At 45.3% G+C, this 22,571-nt stretch overlaps 1 protein-coding gene across 1 annotated transcript in view; it reads left to right on the top strand.

The window, feature by feature from the left end:
- LOC135900945 (nose resistant to fluoxetine protein 6-like) overlaps nucleotides 1-21,502 on the top strand; it is a 95,890-nt gene extending 74,388 nt beyond the window's left edge. Inside the window, exons 10-15 of the mRNA XM_065430572.1 lie at nucleotides 8,123-8,202; nucleotides 10,228-10,341; nucleotides 13,201-13,321; nucleotides 17,364-17,553; nucleotides 18,458-18,600; nucleotides 20,914-21,502. Of these exons, the coding sequence (XP_065286644.1) occupies nucleotides 8,123-8,202; nucleotides 10,228-10,341; nucleotides 13,201-13,321; nucleotides 17,364-17,553; nucleotides 18,458-18,600; nucleotides 20,914-21,207 (942 nt within the window). The 3' untranslated portion in view covers nucleotides 21,208-21,502. The remainder of the gene's footprint in view (nucleotides 1-8,122; nucleotides 8,203-10,227; nucleotides 10,342-13,200; nucleotides 13,322-17,363; nucleotides 17,554-18,457; nucleotides 18,601-20,913) is intronic.
- The last annotated feature ends 1,069 nt before the right edge of the window (nucleotides 21,503-22,571 follow it).

The following is a 22,571-nucleotide window of genomic DNA, read 5'->3' as shown; positions in this document are numbered from 1 at the left end:
ACATCGTTATAATCGTAGGCGATTTACCTTCACTGGGGTGGCTGAGACCTTGCATAACTGTGTGCCAAAATAGTGCTCACTTTGTTTTTTATTCTTCTTTATCAACTCCCTGCCGATAACCGTAAGCAAAAGAACTCGGATGACTTCTCGTGACAACTGTTTCACCGTCTCACTCCCGTCCAGTCCCGCCCGTCTATCTTTATTTCAATTTTCCTTTCTTTCTATCCGTTCAAATCTCCGCCCATGCGCGCATCTAGCAACTTGCCGGCCTTTCCTTCAGATTTTATTTATTTTCCTATTAGCTTCCATTGAATTCATGAAATCTCCGTGAAGTCTGGCTTGATTTTTAATTCCTCGCAGAAATCGTGCACAATACTGCGTAGAAGGATGCGGCGCTTACCAGACATCATCGGGTGTGCTATGCAAAGTCTGTATTCACTATTAGAATAATATGCTATATTTATTGGCGTTTCATCCCTCATTTTTCTCTTTCTTTGCGATGAATTTCGCCAAAGCGCCAAAAACCCTTCACACTTGGTCACAAAAGTCATCTTGCTGTACCCTAAGCCTCATGTGCAGCAGTGTACATCTAAATCGGGTTGTCATCACGCGTACTACCCGGGAAAAATACATACAGAGGCACGAAGACATGTGTGTGTGTGTGTGTGTGTGTGTGTGTGTGCGCGCGCGTGTGTGTGTGTGTGTGTGTGTGTGTGTGTGTGTGTGTGTGTGTGTGTGTGTGTGTGTGTGTGTGTGTGTGTGTGTGTGTGTGTGTGTGTGTGTGTGTGTGTGTGTGTGTGTGTGTGTGTGTGTGTGTGTGTGTGTGTGTGTGTGTGTGTGTGTAAGCGGCTTCGTGCCTCTGTACCTATTTTCCGAGTGTAGTACGCGTGATGACGATCCAATTTTGATGTACACTACTCCAAATGAGACTTAGGGTACCGCAAGGTTACTTTCATATATATATATATATATATATATATATATATATATATATATATATATTTAGTAGTGCGCACAGATGTCTAATACCAGGGGTTGATGGACTTTGACCTCTCACTGCCTCCTTTGAGCATGGTCCTTGAGGACTCTTCTGCGCTTGTTTCTTTGCAAGAATGCTCTTCATACGAAGGGTACTTGCAACCACAACACTCTAGATTTAGGCCATATATGCCCTAGTCGTATGCGACTACACAGCATTTTGTATGCAGTCCGTTTAATTAACACTCGCTGATTATTTGGAAGTATCATTCACTCATTTATGTTTCCTCCAAAGTAACTGTACGACTTAGGTTCGCGGCAATCTGAGCGTAGCGTGAGTCCAAGCAAGATCTGAAACGCCACTATTGTATCTTTCTTTTTTTTGCCTTTCTCTGCTGGTGCGTAATGCCGTCCTTGAACACATGAGTTTAGAAGACGGCGGTCTCTTGTTTCCTGCCGGGCTGAGACGTGTAAGGCAGCGAGGTACACCGCTGCATAGATAAGGAATCGAAGGGCTTGTTTTTGCTGCTCAGGGTATTTTTAACCCAGCCGGAAATCCAGTACAAAAGATGACGTTCCACGAAGCCGCTTCGCTTCATCAGAACCAAATATGGCTGCTGCTAAAAAACTGCGTGCTCGCGAAAGCTCATAATTCTTGTGTTTATTGTTGTGGCATATGTGGACCCTTATAAACACTTCGTTTTTGCTTTTAAGAGTACGGCGCTGTACCAGTTGTCCTAGGCGCGCTGTGATGAAAATTGCATTTTAAGGACCACGAGATAACAATAGCCAAGACGCACATATAAACTATTTCAATTAGCTGCGGCATCCGTGTAGTTTTCCCAGATGATCCTTCACGGTGACCAGCACTGTCTCGTGGTGCGTCCTCCGGTCTGCATCATAAAGGATAAATATTCATAATGAGATCCCGTTACAAACAAGAAGGCATAGCCATTTAACTCAACAACCGCGAAAGTGGTAGGATTCTGCACTTCGTCTACGGACCTTCACGATAGACTTTAAGAATGTCGCCCCCTACCGCTCTATTGTGTACGCGCTTTATTCGTGCTCGCCTCTCTTTCTCTCTATCTCCCCCTCGGTCATCGAGTGTGCTGTGTTCATTTCATTTCATTTCATTTATTTTACCCTCAAGGTACATAGTACATTATAGAGGGGAGGGGCTAAGGAAATACAAAGTAAACATCGGTAAAAGTAACTCAAACAAAAAAATAATTATAACAGCAGTAATAATTGCTAATTTTGAGTTGACATCCGATGATAATAAACAGAGGTACGAAAGATACAAATACAAATGTGATGTACACAATGGTAAAGAGATTCAAAAAAACATAATATGTACAGTAGATTTACAAAATGCATTGTTAACTTTTTGATCATGATGCTGATGAAAACTGATGAAAATGCTGCAATAGAGAAAGGTACATACACATAGGCAAGACAAATGGTAAGTATATTACAAAAGTTCGTTTTCAAGTGCGTTTCTAAACATAAGTGGATTAATTATACCTGTTAATGAAGGGGATAAGCTGTTCCAGTCTTTGCTAGTCATTGGTAAGAATGAATTTGCGCCCATGATAGTATTGAAATGAGATATGCTAACCTTCTGATTATGATCACGACGAAAAGAAATGAAAGGTGCTGGCCTGATCCAAAGAGTGTGTAAAAAGGTGTTATGATAATAGATTTTGTGAAAAAGACAAATGCGTGAGTGTTTTCGGCGGTCGGATAAGAGAGGAAGGTTTAATAAACATTTCATGTGTGTTACGCTTGCTGTCCGATTGAAGTTATTTAAAATGAAACGGGCTGAACGGTTTTGTATAGCTTCCAGCGTATGTATTAGTGTTGAATGCCAGGGATCCCATATTGATGAAGCATACTCAAGTTACGAGCGAACGTAAGTGGTATATAGTAATTGTTTTAATGATGATGGCGCACGAGAAAAATTTCGGCGTAGGTACCCTAAAGTGCGGTTAGCTTTGGACACTACGATATCAATATGCGATTTCCAAGACAAATTGTTAGTTATGGTTACGCCTAAATAACGATACGAGGTGACACATTCAAGTGATATATTAGTGAGAGAATAATTTGGAGAACTAGAGTTAGTACGAGAAACCCTCATAGTTTTGCACTTCTTAATGTTAAGTTGCATTTTCCACGTGCTGCACCAATTAGTTATTTTATTTAAGTCGGTTTGTAGGGCTGTTACATCGCAGTTATTGGAAATTTTTCGGTATATCACACAATCGTCTGCAAATAAACATATTTTTGATGAAATATTAATAGGTAAGTCATTATAGTATATAAGAAACAAAAGTGGGCCCAGGACAGATCCTTGAGGGACGCCCGAGCCGACAGGGGCTAGAGAGGAAGTACATTCATTAGCAGAAACAAACTGAACGCGCGATGTAAGGAAGCTACAGATCCACCTAAGTAGTGTAGGGTCAATGTTTAAAATGCTTAGTTTGTGTAAGAGTAGAGCATGACACACCTTGTCAAATGCCTTAGCGAAGTCCAAAAAAACACAGTCCGTCGTGAAGCCTGCGTCAAGGTTAGAGTGTAAATCGTTTGTAAATGTGAGAAGCTGTGTTTCGCAAGAGAAGTTTTTTCTAAACCCGTGCTGGTGAGGAGTAAAGAAATTATTATCGTCAAGGAAGTTAATGAGATGCGTGTAGATTACATGTTCCATAATTTTACAAGGTACTGAAGTAAGAGAAATTGGTCTATAATTAAAGGGATTATGAGTGTCACCTCATTTGTGTATGGGAATTATTTTTCCTGTTTTCCAATCAAGCGGAAGCATGCCAGAGTTATATGATTGCGAGAATAGATATTGCAATATGATAGATGAATATTCAACTGTGCTAATTAAGAATTTGGTGGTGATTTCATCGACACCGCAGGAGGAAGTAATTTTCAAATTTTCGATTATTTTTTTAATTCCTGTTGCATCAAATATAATAGGGTCCATAAGAGGAAAGTTACAGCCTTGTAAGACGGGACATTCGTTGTTAGGTGCGGGAGAGGAAAATGATTGCACAAACGCGCTGTTCAAGACGTCTGCGCAAAGATAGCTGGGAACCTGACTACCAGACTGTGTTAATGCAATCTTATTTCCACATTTACATTTTACTACGCTCCAAAAGCGCTTTGGATTTGTTTTTAGTAATAATGGCAGGGTTTTGCTAAAAAATGTGTGCTTAGTATGTTTAGCAGTGATTGAGTAGTTGGAGGCAGCGTTTTTAATGCAAGCCAATGAGCAGGCTTTTTCGTCCGTTTAGCAGTGCGAAAAAGGCGTCTCTTCCTATTTGAGAGCATATTAAGAAATCTGTTATACCAGGGGGCTTGATTATGAGAATAAACGCGCTGGAGTGGAACATGCTGATGGATTAATTCTAAAATTTTAGTCTTGAACATACACCAATTTCTTTCAACTGATCGTTCAAAAAACTGCGGTAAGAAGTCGTCAAGAAATGAACATAGGCTTGAGTTTATGGCAGAAAAATTGGCTCTTTTGAAGTTTCTAATTGTCTTTAGTTGTTTGCATTGATACTGCTGGGGGAATGTAAGCGTGAAGCGCAAAATGTCATGATCACTCAGACCAGGTAAGTGAGTTACCGATGAGACGTTGTCGGGAGAAGTTGTGAGCAGGAGATCAAGTAGTGAGGTTGAGTGCCGAGTTATTCGTGTTGGTGAGGTGACCATTTGTGAAAAACCGAAGTCAGAACAAAGTGTAATGAACTCATTACATTCAGTAGATGAGGGCTCAGAAAACGGACTGATGGGTGACCATACGATGTATGGAAAATTAAAATCGCCCATTAGATATATTGGCACTCCAGGATAGCGTATTGTTATTTGGTTCAAGTTGTCATACAGGTCATTGCAAAAGGACAAAGGACTTGAGGGTGATCGGTAACAAACCCCTATTAGTAGCTTTTTAAATTTTATTGTAAGGCAGCACCAGATGATTTCTAAATCTGAAACAACCGGCACACAAAAGCCCTCAAATCGGTCACTGATTGCAAGAAGCACACCACCGCCTACTTTACCGGTGCGATCACTCCGAAAAACTGCGTATTTATTTCTGCAAAAAAACAACTCAGAGTTGGCTACCCTAGATGACAGCCAGGTTTCAGTTAACGCAATGATGTCAGCGTCACAGTCATCAATAATGGCACACAGTTCGTCCCTCTTTGGCAGAAGACTACGCATGTTCGAGAAAAGCACCGAGCAAGAACACAGCTGAGAACCACCTCCCCGTTCGTTCCCCTATATTTCTTTTAAAGGGAATTCGCGTCCAGAGCGAAGAGTACGAGGGCTGAGGTCGTTCTGTGTGCTATCGAAAGCTTCTATTTCAGTAACAGTATTATGAGCTTCATTGTAAACATACGTTTTTCCACCGATAATCAATTTATTGTAATGCAACTTGAATGACTTTTTTGTGTTTTTTCCAAATTCGATCAACTTTTTGCGGCAGTGTCTTGTTGCTGGGCAGTAATCTTCGCTTACGGATATTTTTTTTTTCATCCTTTAGAACTTGGCGCTTGGAAAGGACTAAGTCCTTACATTTGTATGTTTCAAATTTTACTATTAGTGGTCGTGCTTTCCCTGTAGCAAATCGCCCGATTCTGTGCGCTCTGGCTATGTTGTTACTTGAAATATCAACTTTTAAAGTGTCGGCAAAAATTTTCAGTATTTTTTCTTCCGACTTGGAATAGGTTTCATCAGCGGAGTCAGGCACATCGTAGAACAACAAGTTATTCCGGCGAGCGCGGTCTTCGGCGTCGTTTAGTCTTGAGTGGAGTGTGCGCGTGTGCTTTTCGACGCGGACTACGGAATCCCGCACGTCGTCGAGATCTGTCTGCTTTTGTTCAATTGCAAAAGTTTGCTGTTCAACTTTTTCTAATCTCGCTTTTATATCCGATATTACCTGACAAACTGACTCCTGCTTTTCCTTTAGGTCTGATATTGACGTAGCCATAGATTTCTGTAGGGTTTCCATTCTTATAGATCGCTCGTCTAGATCCTTAAGCGTTTTCAAAATTTCTTCCACAGCATTCGAAGATTGCGCTTTTTGCGAACCTGTACTGGGACCGAGATTGCTCTCAACGTCACCACATAACAACAAAAGCAAAGAATAAAAAGGATCAACCAAGGCTTTTGGGCATGGAAGCACGACAAGGAACAGGTCATCAGATTTAAAAGAAGCGTGAGGTAGTTTTGGGAACCTACTAACCTGCACAATGAAGAAAAGCGTGCGTAAGCCCATCGTTGTTTTCCTTGTCGTACCACCATGTCGTACCATGTTTGCATGTGCGCGCTAACACCATGCTTGTTAATTCAACTACTAAGCGAATGTTTCCAACTTCATGCGGCCGATAAAGCTAGTATCCTTACTTGCTTCGCAAAACTGTCTACTAATTTGCTATCACAATCGATGCTTCGCATGTCGGGCGAAACTACGACTTTTTTATTGCTTACATTCTTCGGTATTAACATTGGTGCACTTTTTCAACGTTTAGACCTTTCTTATATTTAGCAGCGGCATCCACAGTTATTTATTTTATTCGGAAATAACTTTTTTCAGCAGTACATTCATATGGTATCACAGCACATGTTTGAGAACCACTTCACTTGTGCGCCCTTCACCACAGGCGTCAAAATCATACGAATCGTCACTGCTTAGGAGGTCATATCCGTAACTATCTGACGCTGAGTGGGCAGATTTATAAAGTGCTCTATCCCTGACAGATCGTCAACAACAGCGTAGCTATAGCTACAGCATTAACGACAGACATTGTTGGGTGTAGCAGGGCCCATCGGTCCAGCGCACTGATGAAATCAGTGCCTTTCAGCAATGGCGACGCTTATTTCTTTGTTCACTGTCAGTGCCTCTCTACTTTTATTTGCGTTTGAGCTACTTCAAAGTAGCGTAGTAGGCGTATCCCGCCACGTAGGCCAAGACCGGTATGATGGCTTTGACCTTCGAGAGCACCTCCTCAGTCGCCACTATGTTGCAGCGAGTCGTTACCTTGCTTGTGTGACGTAAGACACTTGCTCGCTTGATAATGTTGCGATGTGAGACGTCTCCTGAATGATCTCCTGAGTGCGAACGTCTCCTGAGTGCGAAGTGATGCTCGCCAACCTACAGAGGATGTTGCCTGTACGTAAGAGACTTCTGCTCGACACACGATAATATTATCGCTAGAGGTCATTCTCAGGCACCGATTAAATGCTCTGCGAACAACACAACACAAAAAAGCGCGTAGGCTAGCCCTGATTAAGAAGGATTTATTATTACTCCCACTGGAGTAGTGAGAAGGAGTGAAATCTTCTCGCAGTAGATAGAGTGCGGCTACTTTTCGCACGGGTGATTATCCTCAGGAAAGCTGACCATGAGCACATTGCATCCTGGTAACTTTTCCGACAGTTGCGAACACAACACTTGTTAGGCATAGCGATATGAATGTTGGACAATTATTAACAAATATACGAGCCCTTTTCAAATCATATGGGGGAGACGGGCATGCAGTGACGCCATTTGTGAGATCGTGAGAAATCACAGGCAACTTGATCCAAATAGCGACTTCGCTCAGCTAACGTGGGTAGCGAGTGCAGCCACATTACAACAAGCACATCATTCCACAAAAGCTGCTGTGCGCAGTGTTTGACGAGCCACAAAAATCAAGCCACGATAGCGATGACACGCCTGACACATCGTTCACGTGCATGCACACCCATGCAAAAGCGTGGCGGCCAAAATGAGACGCGCTCCTGCGATCGCCTCCAGTTGCAGTGCCAGACTTACGATGTCATCAGGAGAAATATTGCTCGACTTCCTCCCCGCTACTAGTATATTAGAACAGCCAATTACTGCTGCTATTATGCTTTTGAACTCAATGCAGGAAAGTGCGCTTACATGACATTTGATGCTCCATGGGCTTTCTTCTTGTGTGCGTGTGCGTGCGTGTGTGTCAAATATGGTGCTGTCAAATATAGTGGCTTTGTTTAAGTGACTGTAGTGTATTATTTTGCCAGTGGCTGCTTTATTACTTTTTTTCTTCTTTGCGGCTCAACGTTTACGTGTGGCGCTTTATTCTCTCTTTCAACATGATGGCAGTGCTACAATCCTCTGTGGTACGTATCGTGCGAGATGCAGATATTCGTCGCCCTCTCCGGAATCGTCGTTCTCATAAGAAGGTGAGACACTCGGCTCTAAAGTTTCACTCCGAGATCTGTAATCAAAGAATGGCAGTGCCGGCATTGTTCAAGAAAGCACGGCACCGGCACTACCGTATTCAATTCTAAAACAATAGGTGTGGCAAACACTCTCTGGAGAGCTTCGTGCACTTGACATTATGCTTGTAGATTACAAAAGCGTGCGACACATTTCGATAGTTCTTTGGCCAACAATATAAAACCTGCATACAATATCTATTTAGTTTTGCAGTATTTATCGGCAAGTCCTATTTAGGTTCGCACTATTTATCGAAAGGGTAATGGTCCGAAATGATCTGCTTACCTTGAATGCGCTGTTCGACCACTACACACTGGTCAGGCTTCATTTAGAATTTGTTTTGTACGTTGCATTTGCTTTATGTACAACCGGGAACAATGTCTAAAGACCATGGCGCAATAAAAAAAATTTTAATTCCTTCTGCCCAGCCGTGCTACGTTGAATTTTCTTCTGTGGATTATATTGCCCACACAGGCGCAGGTTGGTGGTACCACTTGATTTTGCCCTGTACGCCTCGGGTACAAACTAAAAAAAAAAGATTGCGGCAGAATCTATCTCACGATGACTGTCGACGATAACGCGTTAGCCTTTCAATCAATATAGCGACACAGCGCATTGCCACCGTCGAAACGAGTTATGTTTGAGGCCTGTACTGCAGCGGGGCGCCTCTTTTGCACTTCCCTAAGAGCACTCTGCGCCATCTGGCGCCGCCGCCGCGAAGCCTGCGAGTGGCCCAGATATGCAAATAAATATGCAGTCCCCCACTACGGCGTTCCGCATAATCAAATCCCGGTGTTGGCCCGTAAAACCCCAGGGTTCCTTTTATTTGTCGAAATTTCCAGCCATACCGCAACACAACCCTTCGCATCTTTGAATCCCCGACTCATCCAGAAAAAGGAAATCGCTATTGTGTTCACGCCTTACCCTCAGAGAAGCAAGCTGTGGCCGACTTGAAGGCCCAAAAAACCAGGCAAACAGCCGTTCTAAGCGTCTTCTTGAACATTGCGATCCAACAAGTGCAATCTTGGGAAGATTAGTTTTAAAAAGCAGAAATAAGGCGCATGAGCCTCTTTAGGAGATATTTAAATAAGAGCGCCGGTCAACTTAAAATTTTATTTTGAACATCCAGAAACCAGATACGTGAGCTAGCTCAAGTGAAATTAGGAACACTTCATGTGCTATTTTGGGCAGAACGTACTAGGAACAGCAATACGCGAGGTATAGAATACATCTTACGTATACTTACTTGAAGCTACGACTCATGTGAAATCTGCAAATTCGCTACAGCGAAAGAACTGTGAACCTAGTAATTACACCATGTCGGGCAGACACTGTGAAATTCAACAAAATGAGCGCGCTTTCTAGTAAATTTCCTTGTGGTCGCGTCTTATTACTGCTTGATAGTAACATGCTAGCTAAGTGCAAGGTAGGTTCTGCACGAGGACTTTTATACCTTCTGCTTCCGCAACGCGCGATGTAAAAAAAAAATGGCAGTAGATTTGTTCATTCGACAGGGCAAATTTTTAGACAGGCCGTAAACGTTTTGTAGCCTGCTGACTTTAGGAGTATTTTTTACGCGCTCGCAAAATTCTATTCATGCTGTTTTTTCTCGTTTGTACTATAGTATCGAGTTATCACAGTTCTTTTAGCTCGTCTGGCCACTGCAGGCAGGCTGTTCAACGAGAACTAATCGCGTGTGCCAACTGCTACAGTAAACGTAATATAGAGATTGAAGGAAATCATCCCTAGAAGGAGTTTGCTCCTGCAAGGACGCAAGTTCAAGTATATGAAAAACTTTTGCTTCCGACAAGCTTATTGAAAATTACTTCTAAAGCAATCGCGCAGACTTGAACCTTAACACGTTCAAGTTATTCAAGTCATAAGTTGGACCACAACGCGATCCGCAACAAGCTTCGGTACGAACTAACCCTATCTGTCCAGCTCGTAACAAACACGTTAATGTTTCCTCCTACTACGCGACTTCGCAGGTTCAAGAGAACATCGTGCATCCTTCTCGCTTTCATCGGCATCGCCGCACTTGCAGCAGTGTCTGCCGCAGTGGTCGTCAGAGGATACCAGCCTCCCGTGGCCATCCGCAGCAGGTATCGTTTCAGCTCTTCATATTTAGGGGGTAAATAAAGTCGTGTCACACAGCTTGACGCGACATATATCGTTACATATGTGGAGTCGGCTATATGAAGGCGAAGGGTATCGCTCAAAGGCACCGAAGAACAATGCTGAGTTGACGCGGTGGTCTATTCTGGCACATAAAATCGCGGAAAGGACCATGAAATCAAGCACCTTTGTGTGTCGCCTCAAATGTCCGTGGCATGGTAGTGAACAAAGTCTACTGGACCTTATTAGTTCATTCCTGCTTCTTTTTGACATGAACATTGTCGCACACGCTGCAGTATATGGCGGATCGCTTGGCTTCAGCATCGATAACACTTTCCGGAGTTTTCAGGACACGCTTTCCGACGCGACGTGGCGCCCGCCATGCAACACACCAGGATGGTGCTTTAGTATCCACTGACCTGAAGTGATACGATAAGCCACTACGCCTTAAACGGTCAGCCAGTATACATTATATTCGATAGCCGCTGATCCAAAGATACGTTGCAACTGCATACCTTGAGAGAAAATAGCGTCATAAGTGGATGAATATTAACGATGTAGTGTGAATATGTGCTAAAATGAGTGGCAGAAACATTGCAATAGTTTGATTAGTCAACTACACAGTGTGCTTTAAAAACGAGTGCAAAGTGCTTGATATCGATCCCTTTGAAATGCAAGATCTTTTTAGAGCCAAGTTGTTAGTCTCCATACTGCACCTCATAAGCTGGTTGCAGCACTGTGGAAGCTACACGAAATTTTAGCCAATAGGAAGACCGAATGTCCTTCGAAGCGCGCTCATCCGCGTCGCGTCTTCTGCTCAGCGTGTGTGTGTGAAGTGATTTTAGGTAAGGAAACGGAAGAGATGAGTGCAGCGCCGTAACTGTCTCTCACAGCTCTGCTCAGCGTCTTCTTGCCATACTGTTACACGCTTCATGGTTGGTGGATTGACGCAAAAGATGTTTCGATACCGTAACCATAAGCTGCGCTTACATGTATGCGACAGCAGGGCTTCGCTTTACCTATACAGTTTCCCTGCAGTTTTACCTCGCAGCCTCCTTAACAAGTAGTACGGGCGAATCCCCTTACAAATGTTCACCTGCACCACAGCGTCTTTTCGGCGTCTAGTTGGCGTTTGCTCGCTGCTCTCATCACGTAGCACGCTAGGTTGGAGTAGTAAATTAATCACGTAGTGAACAATTAGGCTTTTATAGCGTTCCGCATCGTCAACGCATCACCAGTGCTAATGCTATGGCACCATGGGCTGACTAAAAATCAAACAAGTTTTATGGTTCGCTGCCGTATTTGTAGTCCTGTCAGCGTCAAAACGAACAGCCGAGCTCAATAATTACGACGAAAGATACCTAACTATTTGAGCTCAGCGTGAGAAGACTTAGTGATGACGGACTTCACCGCTCGTTTCTTCCTGACAGAACGAAGATCCAGTAACAAGCGCAAATTCGGATCGAAGCGGGTGGTCGGCGCTGTATGGGCGCTGCCATGTTGCCATGATAAGGGTGGTTATTACGGTTACCGGCGGTAACTGCCACAGTAATTCTCGCTATACGACCTGCATGCGCAAAGGTCCTAACATGTCACGTATCACTGTACCGTATCACGCAGCGAGCAAAAATAAAGCTCGCTTATGTAGCCAATAATCAGCCAGTTGCGCCTAGAACAACATAACCGTGCGCAAGGATATTCCGCGTGTATGCCTCGACCTACGGCAGTGATGAAACCAGCTTGTGCGATGGAGTATAGTTGGTCGGGAATTTTCGTGTCCGCGTGCGCAGTGCTCACACAAAAAGAAGCGGCATTTGAAAGGCCATGTGTTCGAGTTTCCGTGTAACAGAATCATGTTTTCTCGTATACTAGAATTACAATCCAACGCTATATGTCTGCAGGTTGTGTGCAAATCGTACTTTCTGAATTTTTTGACGCATTTTACTTTGAGAAATTCACTTAGTCCAATAGCGTACTTGCTCTAGCCACAGGACAGCTAAGAATGATGAAGCATGCTGCATCTCCATACACATGCGTGCTCGCGTGACGTACGCGTACGTTGCTTGTGGTGGCGGTGCTTACCTAATGTCGGCAGCAGCTTCGCTGTACATCCACTTTGACAGGGAGGAATGGAGGCAGAGTTTGTTTAGTTCCGCTTTCCTATAAGAATGATAATTATTTAATTAAGTTCTTGGGGTTTGCGTGCCAAAAGCGCGATCGGATGTTGAGGCGCGCCGTGGTGGGGGACTCCGGATCGATTGCTATAATCTGGGGTCCCTTAACGTGCACCCTATACACGGTGCACGAGCGCTTTCTTTTTTCGCCCTCATCGCAGCCGGGATTTGATCTCGCGACCTCGGGCTCAGCAGCGCAACTCAAAAGCAACTACAACATCACGGCGAGTTCTTGCAACAAACTATCATGCCTCGTAAATTAAAAGATATATATATTTAAGCATATAATTCTCTAATCCGTGCCATGTGCACTCTGATCCCGTACTGGCTCTGTGCAGCGAGAATAGCCGTATCGCCACGTGATCGTATACCGTCTTATCACATTCTTTATGCCTAATCACTGTTTTATATAGCGGCTCTGCACTGTGAATAATCGGTTTCTTACGTAGGTAACATTTTTCTGATCACGAGTGGCCGGCAGTCTAATGTCATTCAACTGCTTCTATATATAACCTTCTGTCTATCAGCGCCGGACCGCGTGTACTATCGCAAGAATTGCGAACGTGATCGTCGACGTGCCTCACGAGAACAGTGCAAAATAGCATCGCTAACGTGCCGCGTATCCAGTGCCTGACCTTGCTTGGCATTTTCTTGCTGTCTTGCATGTTCCAGGGAATACGTGAGAACGCTCAGCGAAGTTGTGTACCTGCCATTCCTACACGCTCCGGCATTCATCATCGGCGTCCTCTTCAACAACTGGATAACCAGGGTGTGCAGAGTGAGCATTTCTAAGGTGAGACGGCATCGCCTGTGCTCCCCCGTTTTGTTTAAGAGCTACAAAGCGCGCGAATAGAAATTGTGAATAAATGATTAGCCATGTTGCTAAGCAACACAACACCTTACACTTCGAATATATACGCGATCCAGCGCAAGTCACGTACACGCTCTGTGAACCACGGTGTCGGAACCAAATGTTTTTCGTTCTCGTTTTAGTTTCGTTCCACTGGAAAACGTTCCGTTCCGTTTCTGGTCCGGAACAAAAAAAAAAAGTAACGATTGGTAACGGCTCATAATGGCTTTCGTTCGCAGGCGAAAAATTCTGGAAGCAAAACAACGATAAAATATTGGGAGGGGGGGGGGGGCACGTTAAAGCTTCACATATAAGAGTGTAACACGATAGCATTCAAGGATCCCTGATTGCTTCTCACGCTTCCCGGCAACTGCAGCTTGTGTAACCGTAATGTTTTCCTTGAAACGCTGGTGGCCAACGACGTCATCGCCAGTATATTCACAGGAGTGTGTCCGAAGGGAACTAAAACAAAAACGGAAAAAAAAGACATTCTTGACCGTAATGAAAACATAACCGAAACGTTATCTATTATTTAGTTTCGGAGTAACCGAAACAAAACCGAAAACGAAATTTTTTTATCCGTTTTTTGATCAAGGGGAAAGTAGAGAATTTGGAACAACCGACGTCAGGCAACCATGGTATTCGTTCGCATGCGAAAAATTTTGGAAGCAAAACAACGATAAAATATTTGGGGTAGGGGGGGGGGGGGGGGGGAACGCTCAAGCTTCACATTTAAGAGTGTAACACGATAGCATTCAAGGATCCCTGATTGCTTCTCACGCTTCCCGGCAACTGCAGCTTGTGTAATCGTAATGTTTTCCTTGAAGCGTTGGTGGCCAACGCCGTAGACGAAGGCGAGCGTTCTGGGGCGCGCCGTTTCTACTAAGACACACCTCAAACGGCAGGTGGAATAAGCGTTCGCGTTTGAGTTTCCGCGTAGCAGAATTATGTTTTCGTGCATTTCAAAATTACAAGTCGACGCTATCGCGCCTAGAGGTATTGTGCAAGTCACGAACTTTCTGACGCGTTTTGAGAAAATCAATTTGTTAAGTAGCGCCTATCCACCACGCGGAGGGCCTGCATGTATCGGGACGCGTGATTCGGGATCGTTTTTCTGATGCGGACATGGACGCCGGATTTCCTGCCCCACGGGGCCATAACGCTGTCGCTTTAAAACATGGTATTTATTTTTATCAGTGCGTGAATCATGAATTCTCATGTCATGCTCAGTGCCTTGATCATGCTCATTGCCTTGACTCAAGGCAGTGAGCATGATGTGAGAAGCGGCACTTCATCGAGCGCACTCGCCGAAATGCCAGAGACCGCTATTCCCATAAAGTAAACTTAAACGAACATAAACGAATGGTGAAACTTCGGTAACAAAGCCTTTGTAGCCGTACAAAACGAAATGATACGCTCTTCAGCGCACAAACCCTGGGCTTTGCTACGATGCCAATCTCCTAGTGCACCGAGCGGCAGACGTAGATTAGTGGAGCGCTCGACCGGCTATCGCTCGCACTATCCCCGCCTGCGATACGCGCTTATGTGGACCGCCGAGACAAGCTCTAACTCTGACGTTGCCTGACGTCGGTTGTTCCGAATTCTCTACTTTCCCCCTTGATCAAAAAGCGGATAAAAAAATTCGTTTTCGGTTTTGTTTCGGTTACTCCGAAACAAAATAATAGATAACGTTTCGGTTATGTTTTCGTTACGGTCAAGAATATCTTTTTTTTTCGTTTTTGTTTTTGTTCCCTTCGGACAGGCTGATGTGAATATACTGGCGATGACGTCGTAGCAACACGTCTGTGTTGGACGCGTAGCTTTGTGTCATCGTTCCTCGGTTATTTTAGTGACATCATCGCTCTCCAACAGCGGACTCCGCTGTCTCCGCCTCCGTATAGAATTTTACACTCCTGCGCCATACATTCAGTCACCCTCTCTGCTTCTCAAGTGAGAAACACCACCTGTTCAAAGTGAGTGAGGCACATGGCGTCAAATAATTTGCAGCGCATGGAGCGATTGAGCGTTATGGTACTCAACGGGTACTGAACGCATGCCCCACGTTTTTGTCACGACTTCATTGCTTCTGCGATGTGAACGCTATCTGGAAGAAGGCTTTTTCGAACTTTCACTACGACGATAATGAAAGTGTGAAAATAAATTAAATTCTGCGATTTTAAGTAGCAAACCACGTTTCATTGCAGGCGATCACTCACGTACACCGTGTCGACCAGCCATTCTTCTCCTGAGTGTGCACCACTGCGTTTCCTGTAACGTAAAGTCCGTTACAGTAGGATCTATCAGTGCAAGATCATTATTTTGTCACTAGTATGTTCAATGACGTAGCAACAGCGCAATAGCCAGTGGCGGTAGGTTTGCGCCGCCATCTTCATATATGCTCCAAAGCCCGGTCGTCGTGTGTGAAACTGCTAAAACTATCGATGTATGGAACGCGTGCGCTCATCATCGCGGCTTTTAGGTTTGACGCCATTATCTCAGTTTACTCCGCGGTATATTATTCTTTATCCGCATTAGCTGCAAAAGCGTCCCCGGCATGCTGGAGGCGACAGAAAGCGTGTAGCGAGAACAGGTGAGCGGCGACTTTTTTCCTGTCGCGGAGAGAATTAGTCATAGAGCTATTTTTCGCGGCAGGCCGCCTATCGCCGTTCGTGGAGATATATGAGGCAATCTTTGTTTATTTCTCTCTTACTTTTATTCGTTGTGCTTAAGAGGAAGCTTTAGCTCGGGTGCTCCTATCTAAATACATGTTAAAGGAGAATTCGTTTTTCTCGGCAACCACTGCACCAAATTTGACGAGGTTTGGTGCATTTAAAATAAAAACATGAAATCTAGTGACTCCTGGTTGCAAGTTTTTGATTTGGTTGATAAATTTGGAATTGATAAACTCCACGTGGTCGAAATTTCCGGGGTCCCCCACTACGGCATGCCTCATAATCAGAAATTAGTTTTGGCACGTAAAACCCCACAATTTAATTTTTAAGTCTGTATACTTTGTGGCGAGCGCACAGCCGTGATTAGTGTAGAAGTGGCATCAGCGAATTTCTTTCCACGGAATTATATCACGTGAATTGTGCATTTAACCCTCACAGGAGAAAATGTGTCAAGCTAGCACGTGAAATACTTATACAACCGGCATGGGTGTCAAGCTATTACGGCCGGGAAAGTAGGGGCGGAATTTTCGAGCGATCACTTTCGAAGATGCAACCACTCTTACAAGATTTCATGTGAATCGACACTGGACGGCATCTGCATCCAAGGCCGACAGCGTGCCAGGCACTACGCTAAACCGGCTATTTTTGCACAGAGGCAGAAACGCTTTCAGCCATATCTTCGAGTGCCCCCTCAGTGCACATTCACTGCTACGACTACGCTAACAGCGATCTTTGTGGACGTGTCACTTTGTACCTTCTCTGTTAGGCTCTACCACCTCTCTAACACTACGTCCCAACCCTAGTTTGGGAGTTGCGGCCGATATACACCGTCAGCAAGATTACTTGGCAGCGTACATATTATTCGCCATCAATCGCACTGACAGAGGTGCGTGGACTGAGGTCCATGGCCCAATAATTCACTGAGCAAATAGAACGTTTTATCCTTCTCTCGACGCATCCTGTGCCGAGTCACGCGAAGTGTCGCCTAAGTGACCGTAACCTCTAAAGTTATTCTTCCGGAATACAGTACCTGATTTGCGTGCTCACCGTCAATATCCATTAAGCCGGTGAATCGCGGGCGAAATGCTGAGTGTATTGCGCCTTCCTGTGCACATCTATGAAGATGTAGCAGGTTTACTGACGGAGTTTCTCGAGCAAGGGTTGCGAATTGCACTCGCTGTCTGTTCATCGATAAGGCAGCCAGCGCAGAAAGGCTCGAGCGATGACGACTTTCGTTCTTGCCTAAAATCTGCGCTAATTTCCATAGAATTGCTCGGCCCACGATTGATGCGAACAAACATATCATGACGCAGTGCGTACGTGGCGTCTTCTGGCTCCTCTCGGCCACCGCCTTGGTCTGGGGCGCCCTCTATCCGTGCCTCTGGACATCCTGGGTCCCCGTCTCGACGGCAGCGGCCTCGGTGCTGTTCATCGTGGGCCTTCGGCTGGTCTGGTGCGTGGCCATCGCCTACGTGCTGTGGGCCGCCACAACGTGGAAATCCGGTACGCATGCTATGCGAGGCGTGACGAACCGCTCCCACCACGCACTAAATTTATACGCGAGTTGAATATACTCCCCGATAAAACGCTTCGAATGGCAATTGGTTAAAGCACGTACTCCAGACATCGTCGAGTCGCGGGCGACACCTTACCGTTCTCCTTGAAGCGGAAAATGTAGAATCACTGCATTTCGCGAAGGTGCGATTGAAACTTTGAGTATAACAATGGAATTGGAGGAATAAACTGAATAACAATCTCGCGAGGAGCCACGAAACAGAAAATGGTAGCTCGGTAAATGGTAAATGGAAACGAGGCTTCGAGCTGGACAGCACTGCCTTGGACTGCTCGGGTGCGAGGTTGGGGATTCGCGAGGCTGCCTGTGTGGGCAGCCTGGGCAGCCTACTGCTGTTACGCAATATTCCTCATCTCCTCTTAAATGTACTATCGTCATGATTTGAACTGCGGACAGAAAATAATTGATCGAAACGCATGTCATGCGTCATTAAATTAAAAGGCATTCGTTCTGTAGCCGGTTTCTAAGCTTGTAGTGGTCCCAAATGTACGTCCATGACACTAAATTATGCCACTCTTACAAATACAGGTGAACCTGATAGCCTAACAACGCATTGGATTTTGAATTATTTCCGCTTGAATTTTTTCCCAATAGTACAAATGTATATACGGCCGAGATTAAAGTTAACATGTAACCCTCCTTTTCTTTTGGTGCCTTGCAAGAAAATGCCGAAATGGCATTATACCCAGAGCTGATGAACAAGCATGCCGTAAGAATGTCTTGATATATATTGTTCGTGCACCGAGGCAGTATGTACGTATACGATCTCTGTTGTGGACACTGTTTCTTCTAGTTACAATTTCAAGCCTCCTTACGCGGATCCGCTTTATTCAGGACTGGTCCGCGACGTTCTTGGCTGCCGCACCGTTGCTGCATTGGGAAGGCTCTCGCTGGGCGCCTACCTCTGTTCCTGGATGATCGTCATGCACGGCGTGCTCTCTGCACGCAACAATCTTGAGAACGCTCAAGCCTTTCTTGTAAGTGCCGAGAAATAACGGCGGCTATACACACGTTGTGTATTTTGCTGGCGTTTTACCATTGAATACCAACTGTGACAAAATTGCGGATCGTGTAGACAGACTGTGTAGTTTCAGAAAATGTAGATATATGTAGCAGCCTCCGCGGAAAATTTTACCTTTGAAATACGAGTGGCTGTGTCACGACAGAAACTGGCTAAAGGGACGTTCTTTGGCACTGAAACTTAAAGAGAAACACTACCATTACCGCTCGCTGAGTGTGGACCAGGACCCAGAACGTTCAGAACCAATGTCCCATCGCGGCTCCTCGATATGACCTATGTGATATAGCGGCACACTCTGCGGGCTGAAAATCTCTGAGGCGAGGTGCTGAGATTGGCGACGTACGGAACTAACTATACGAAGTGCGTGCCTCCTCTGCTGAGGTGCTAATAATATAATTAGGCAACCCTCAGCCTTGCAGCTTTGCTAAGATTGCTTCACCATGATGTTGTCTACCCATTTATTAACAGTTTGGTCAAAGTAAAATAGAGCTGCAGTTAGCTTTTGACAGTGACGTGTATTTTTCAGTGTATACCCATAGTGCATGCCGATGGACGCGCCACTGGTGGCGGCTTTGCTAAGTGCACTCGGGAAAGGAGGGAGCTGTCCGCCATTATTTTCTGCGTCGTTGGTCGTGCTTCTATAATAGCCAGACCCGTGGCATATGTGTGGTGGTCAAACTTCAAGGCGCCAAAAAGCGACAGAAAACTTGTCGGCGACACGGCTCTAATAATTATCAGCGAGGCTTCATTAGCGGTGTGCAACGGCAGCAATGTATCGCCGCCGGTGCATTTCTTGTTCTCGGGCTTTCTTTTGTCATCTCGGTATTCGTTGCACTCGATCATGTTTATACGAATACGGGACGAAGCCGTTCATGGCCTAGTCATGTTTTGGTCCGGTTTGTGCGCAGTGTCGCATGCGGGTTAAACACATTTCGTTTCGTTTTATCTTTGAGCGGAATAAGTGCGGAGAGAAATGATATGGACAGGACGAACATTTCGCTTAGGTTCTGATTGCCGCTTACCGCTTCTACCGTTTGCAGCTTCTTTAGTGTGTTGCTCTAGCCCGACTGTACGAGACTGTGTGTTAGAGCTGCTGAAGGCTTCCAAGAACTGAATTTGTTGTTTTCATACGGCCCAGTAAATCGTCGTGGCAACTGTTACGCGATTTATGTTCTTGGGTGCATTTGATGCGCGATATCGTGCATCTTGAACTGCTGCTAGTTGTTGCATGCAGAACTCCTGTTGGTATATTTAAATACGAAGTCTTCGGCTCACCTCCTTTGTAAGGGGCCTAAATCACGCTGTAGTTTTTAAAAATGATGAAAGACAACTGCTCCTTGAACACTTTTACTGCTTTGCCCTAGACAACTTCGATATTGTGAAGATTGATGTTGGCTGCTGCATATACGGTATTGCTGTTTAACTTTCGCTGAAAAATTCGTGTCATATTTGTGGAGTCATTACACCTTGATGCTTATAACGCAAAGCACTTTCTTTCAGAACTGAGTGCATTCCTGCGTGTGCATTTCGTACTCAGTTGAATTATTTTTTTATTATCTCTTGCGGCGTAGGAGTGGCAATGCCTACGCCGCAAAGGACAAAACCCGGCCCTGCCGCCAGCGCCCATCTGGCTTGGCCAGCGCTGCTCCACCTTTAAATGTATCCTGTGGATTCTCTCCTCCCTAGAAACGAAAAATATATGCTCAAGAATTGGTTACACTTTCACGTTGTACGCCTCCAAGCCAGTCAGTCAGGGAATTTCAAATTGCGAGAACTGCAGCGTGAAGGACAGTTCGTCGGCAGGCGCTGCGGGATGGCATCAATGGTGCATTGCTAACTTGCGCTTTTATTCACCCATTCGAGTTTGGATAGGTAAAATGGAAAAAGAAAACTGTTCAGACAACGCATTAGACAACAAGACGAAGGGGCTAGTTAACTCGAGTTGCACTTCTTATGACTTTCATTGTGCTTGTCTGCAGCACGCATCTGGCTCGTAACATCGTCTAAATATCCACTCTCGTAGAGGTCCGCGCCTTTCCTACGGCTGTCACCACTGAAGCAGTGGGCTGGCATCCGAAAGCAAAAGGGGGAATCGTAGCCACGAACTTCAGGCATACTTGCTGCAAAGTGTTGTCGTCGGCTGCTGCATACCGACTGTACTTTCAAGAGCGCCCGCTAGGAGGCCATAAGTGGCGCCTCTATGGGCGGTGGGTTGAGCACATGCGCCTCAGGATAATCTTTCCGCCGGAATGACTCATTTTCTTTCCAGATTCGGGACTTCGTGGCCAACACGGTTCTGAGCTATGCAGGCGCGCTGCTCTTTTACGTGGTTTGCGACGGACCGGCGCAGTCGCTCTGCTCGCTGCTGCGCACTTTGGTGATCGGCCGCGAGGCGGCACGGCGGAGGCAATCGTTCGACGAATGCGACCGCAAAGTGCGCTTCCTCTCGGAGCTGCTGGGCATGGAGTCGCCGAGGACTGCCAAAGAATTGCAGCAACCGCAGCATGTGTCGCGGACGCTGCAGAGGTTCTCGTCGCTCAAGGACATGGTTTTGCACTTGTGAACAGCTGTCGCGAGGCTTCAGACATGTGGTGCCAACAGGCCTCGAGAGCGTGAACAATGCCGGTGCTTCTGGACTTACTGTGATGACCGTGCGTGCTTTCAAGGACCCAGGACCGGGCGTCCACACGAGCCTCATCGAGCCAGTGTCGGTGTCTTAGCAAGAAAGTGACTAAATTTAGCGAGTTTTTAGTCACCTTAGCGGCAACATTGCCTTTGTGAAGTTTCAGTGATTTTTCTGTGACCTTTTTGTAGCGCGAATATCCATTAAATTGTGCCTGACGTTTATTTTATGCGAATGCGGATATACGCTTTCATTTGGTCGCTACTTCTAATGGCATACCAGACAGCGTATTAGTTAGCCGTCAGGATGCGTCAAAACCCATTTTCTGGTCAAATACAATTGCAACATCTGATAACGTTTTAGAAACGCGGGGGCTCCCACTCCGTTCGCTGAGTCGCCACTACATGAGGTACATCAAAACTCAAACTTGAAAATAACGACGAAGGCGTCCACAAAGTATTATAAAGAAATATAAAATTCAGGTCGAGTAAGCCATCATCGTCATTATCCCTAAACGACTTTTGCTGCAAAAATGTATGATTTTGGGTCGCAACATGACAACCTGGCGACTATGTTAAAAAAAAAACACCAACACTGAATCGAGCCTCCGCAACGCGCCATATAATCCCGCTGCTGAAAGCACGCCAACGGACAACCGTGCTGCTAACGTCGAACTTGTACGTTCAAGCAAAACGGTGTGGCAGACGCTTATCCGCCGCCGTGTTGTGATATCGGAGATCGTCTGAGTCGCGTTCGTGAAGGAAATCAATGTCGCAGAAAAATTCGAACTTTTAGTGACAATGCGACGAATGACTGCTGTACCACATAACCAGAGACCTGCCTTTCCGTGCCACCATGATTCTAAATGGCGCTTAGGCCACATCGAGCGCCGTCGCTAGCACCGGCAGACTCCAGTTAAGGACAAACAAGTGTAAGTTGCTGCGACACACAGTAGTAATTCATTCATGCCATCCACTTCGTTGCTTTTTACGGTATCAACATGCTATGAAGTGAAGTGGACAAAGTAAATATGCACTCGATTTGCTATAGGTTGCTCCTTCAATAAAGAACGAGAAGGCTTTTTTGTCGGTTGAGAGAAACCGGTTCACTTTCACGTAACGCCACGAAGATATTGCGATGTGATTAAATACTCTTGAGGCTGGGCCTACTCACCGCCGGCCTTTCTTGTACAAAACACAATGTTCCGGCTCCTGCGCTTTTTTTTTCGAGAGTTTCCTGCTCGATCAGTTTACTTTCGCGATATTACAAAAGTGCTGTGGACTGGCACCTGCCCTCAGAACTTT

This window comes from Dermacentor albipictus, chromosome 2 (genome assembly GCF_038994185.2).
Source record: "Dermacentor albipictus isolate Rhodes 1998 colony chromosome 2, USDA_Dalb.pri_finalv2, whole genome shotgun sequence".
Lineage (NCBI taxonomy): Eukaryota > Metazoa > Arthropoda > Arachnida > Ixodida > Ixodidae > Dermacentor > Dermacentor albipictus.
This window is presented reverse-complemented; position numbering and strand designations above follow the sequence as displayed.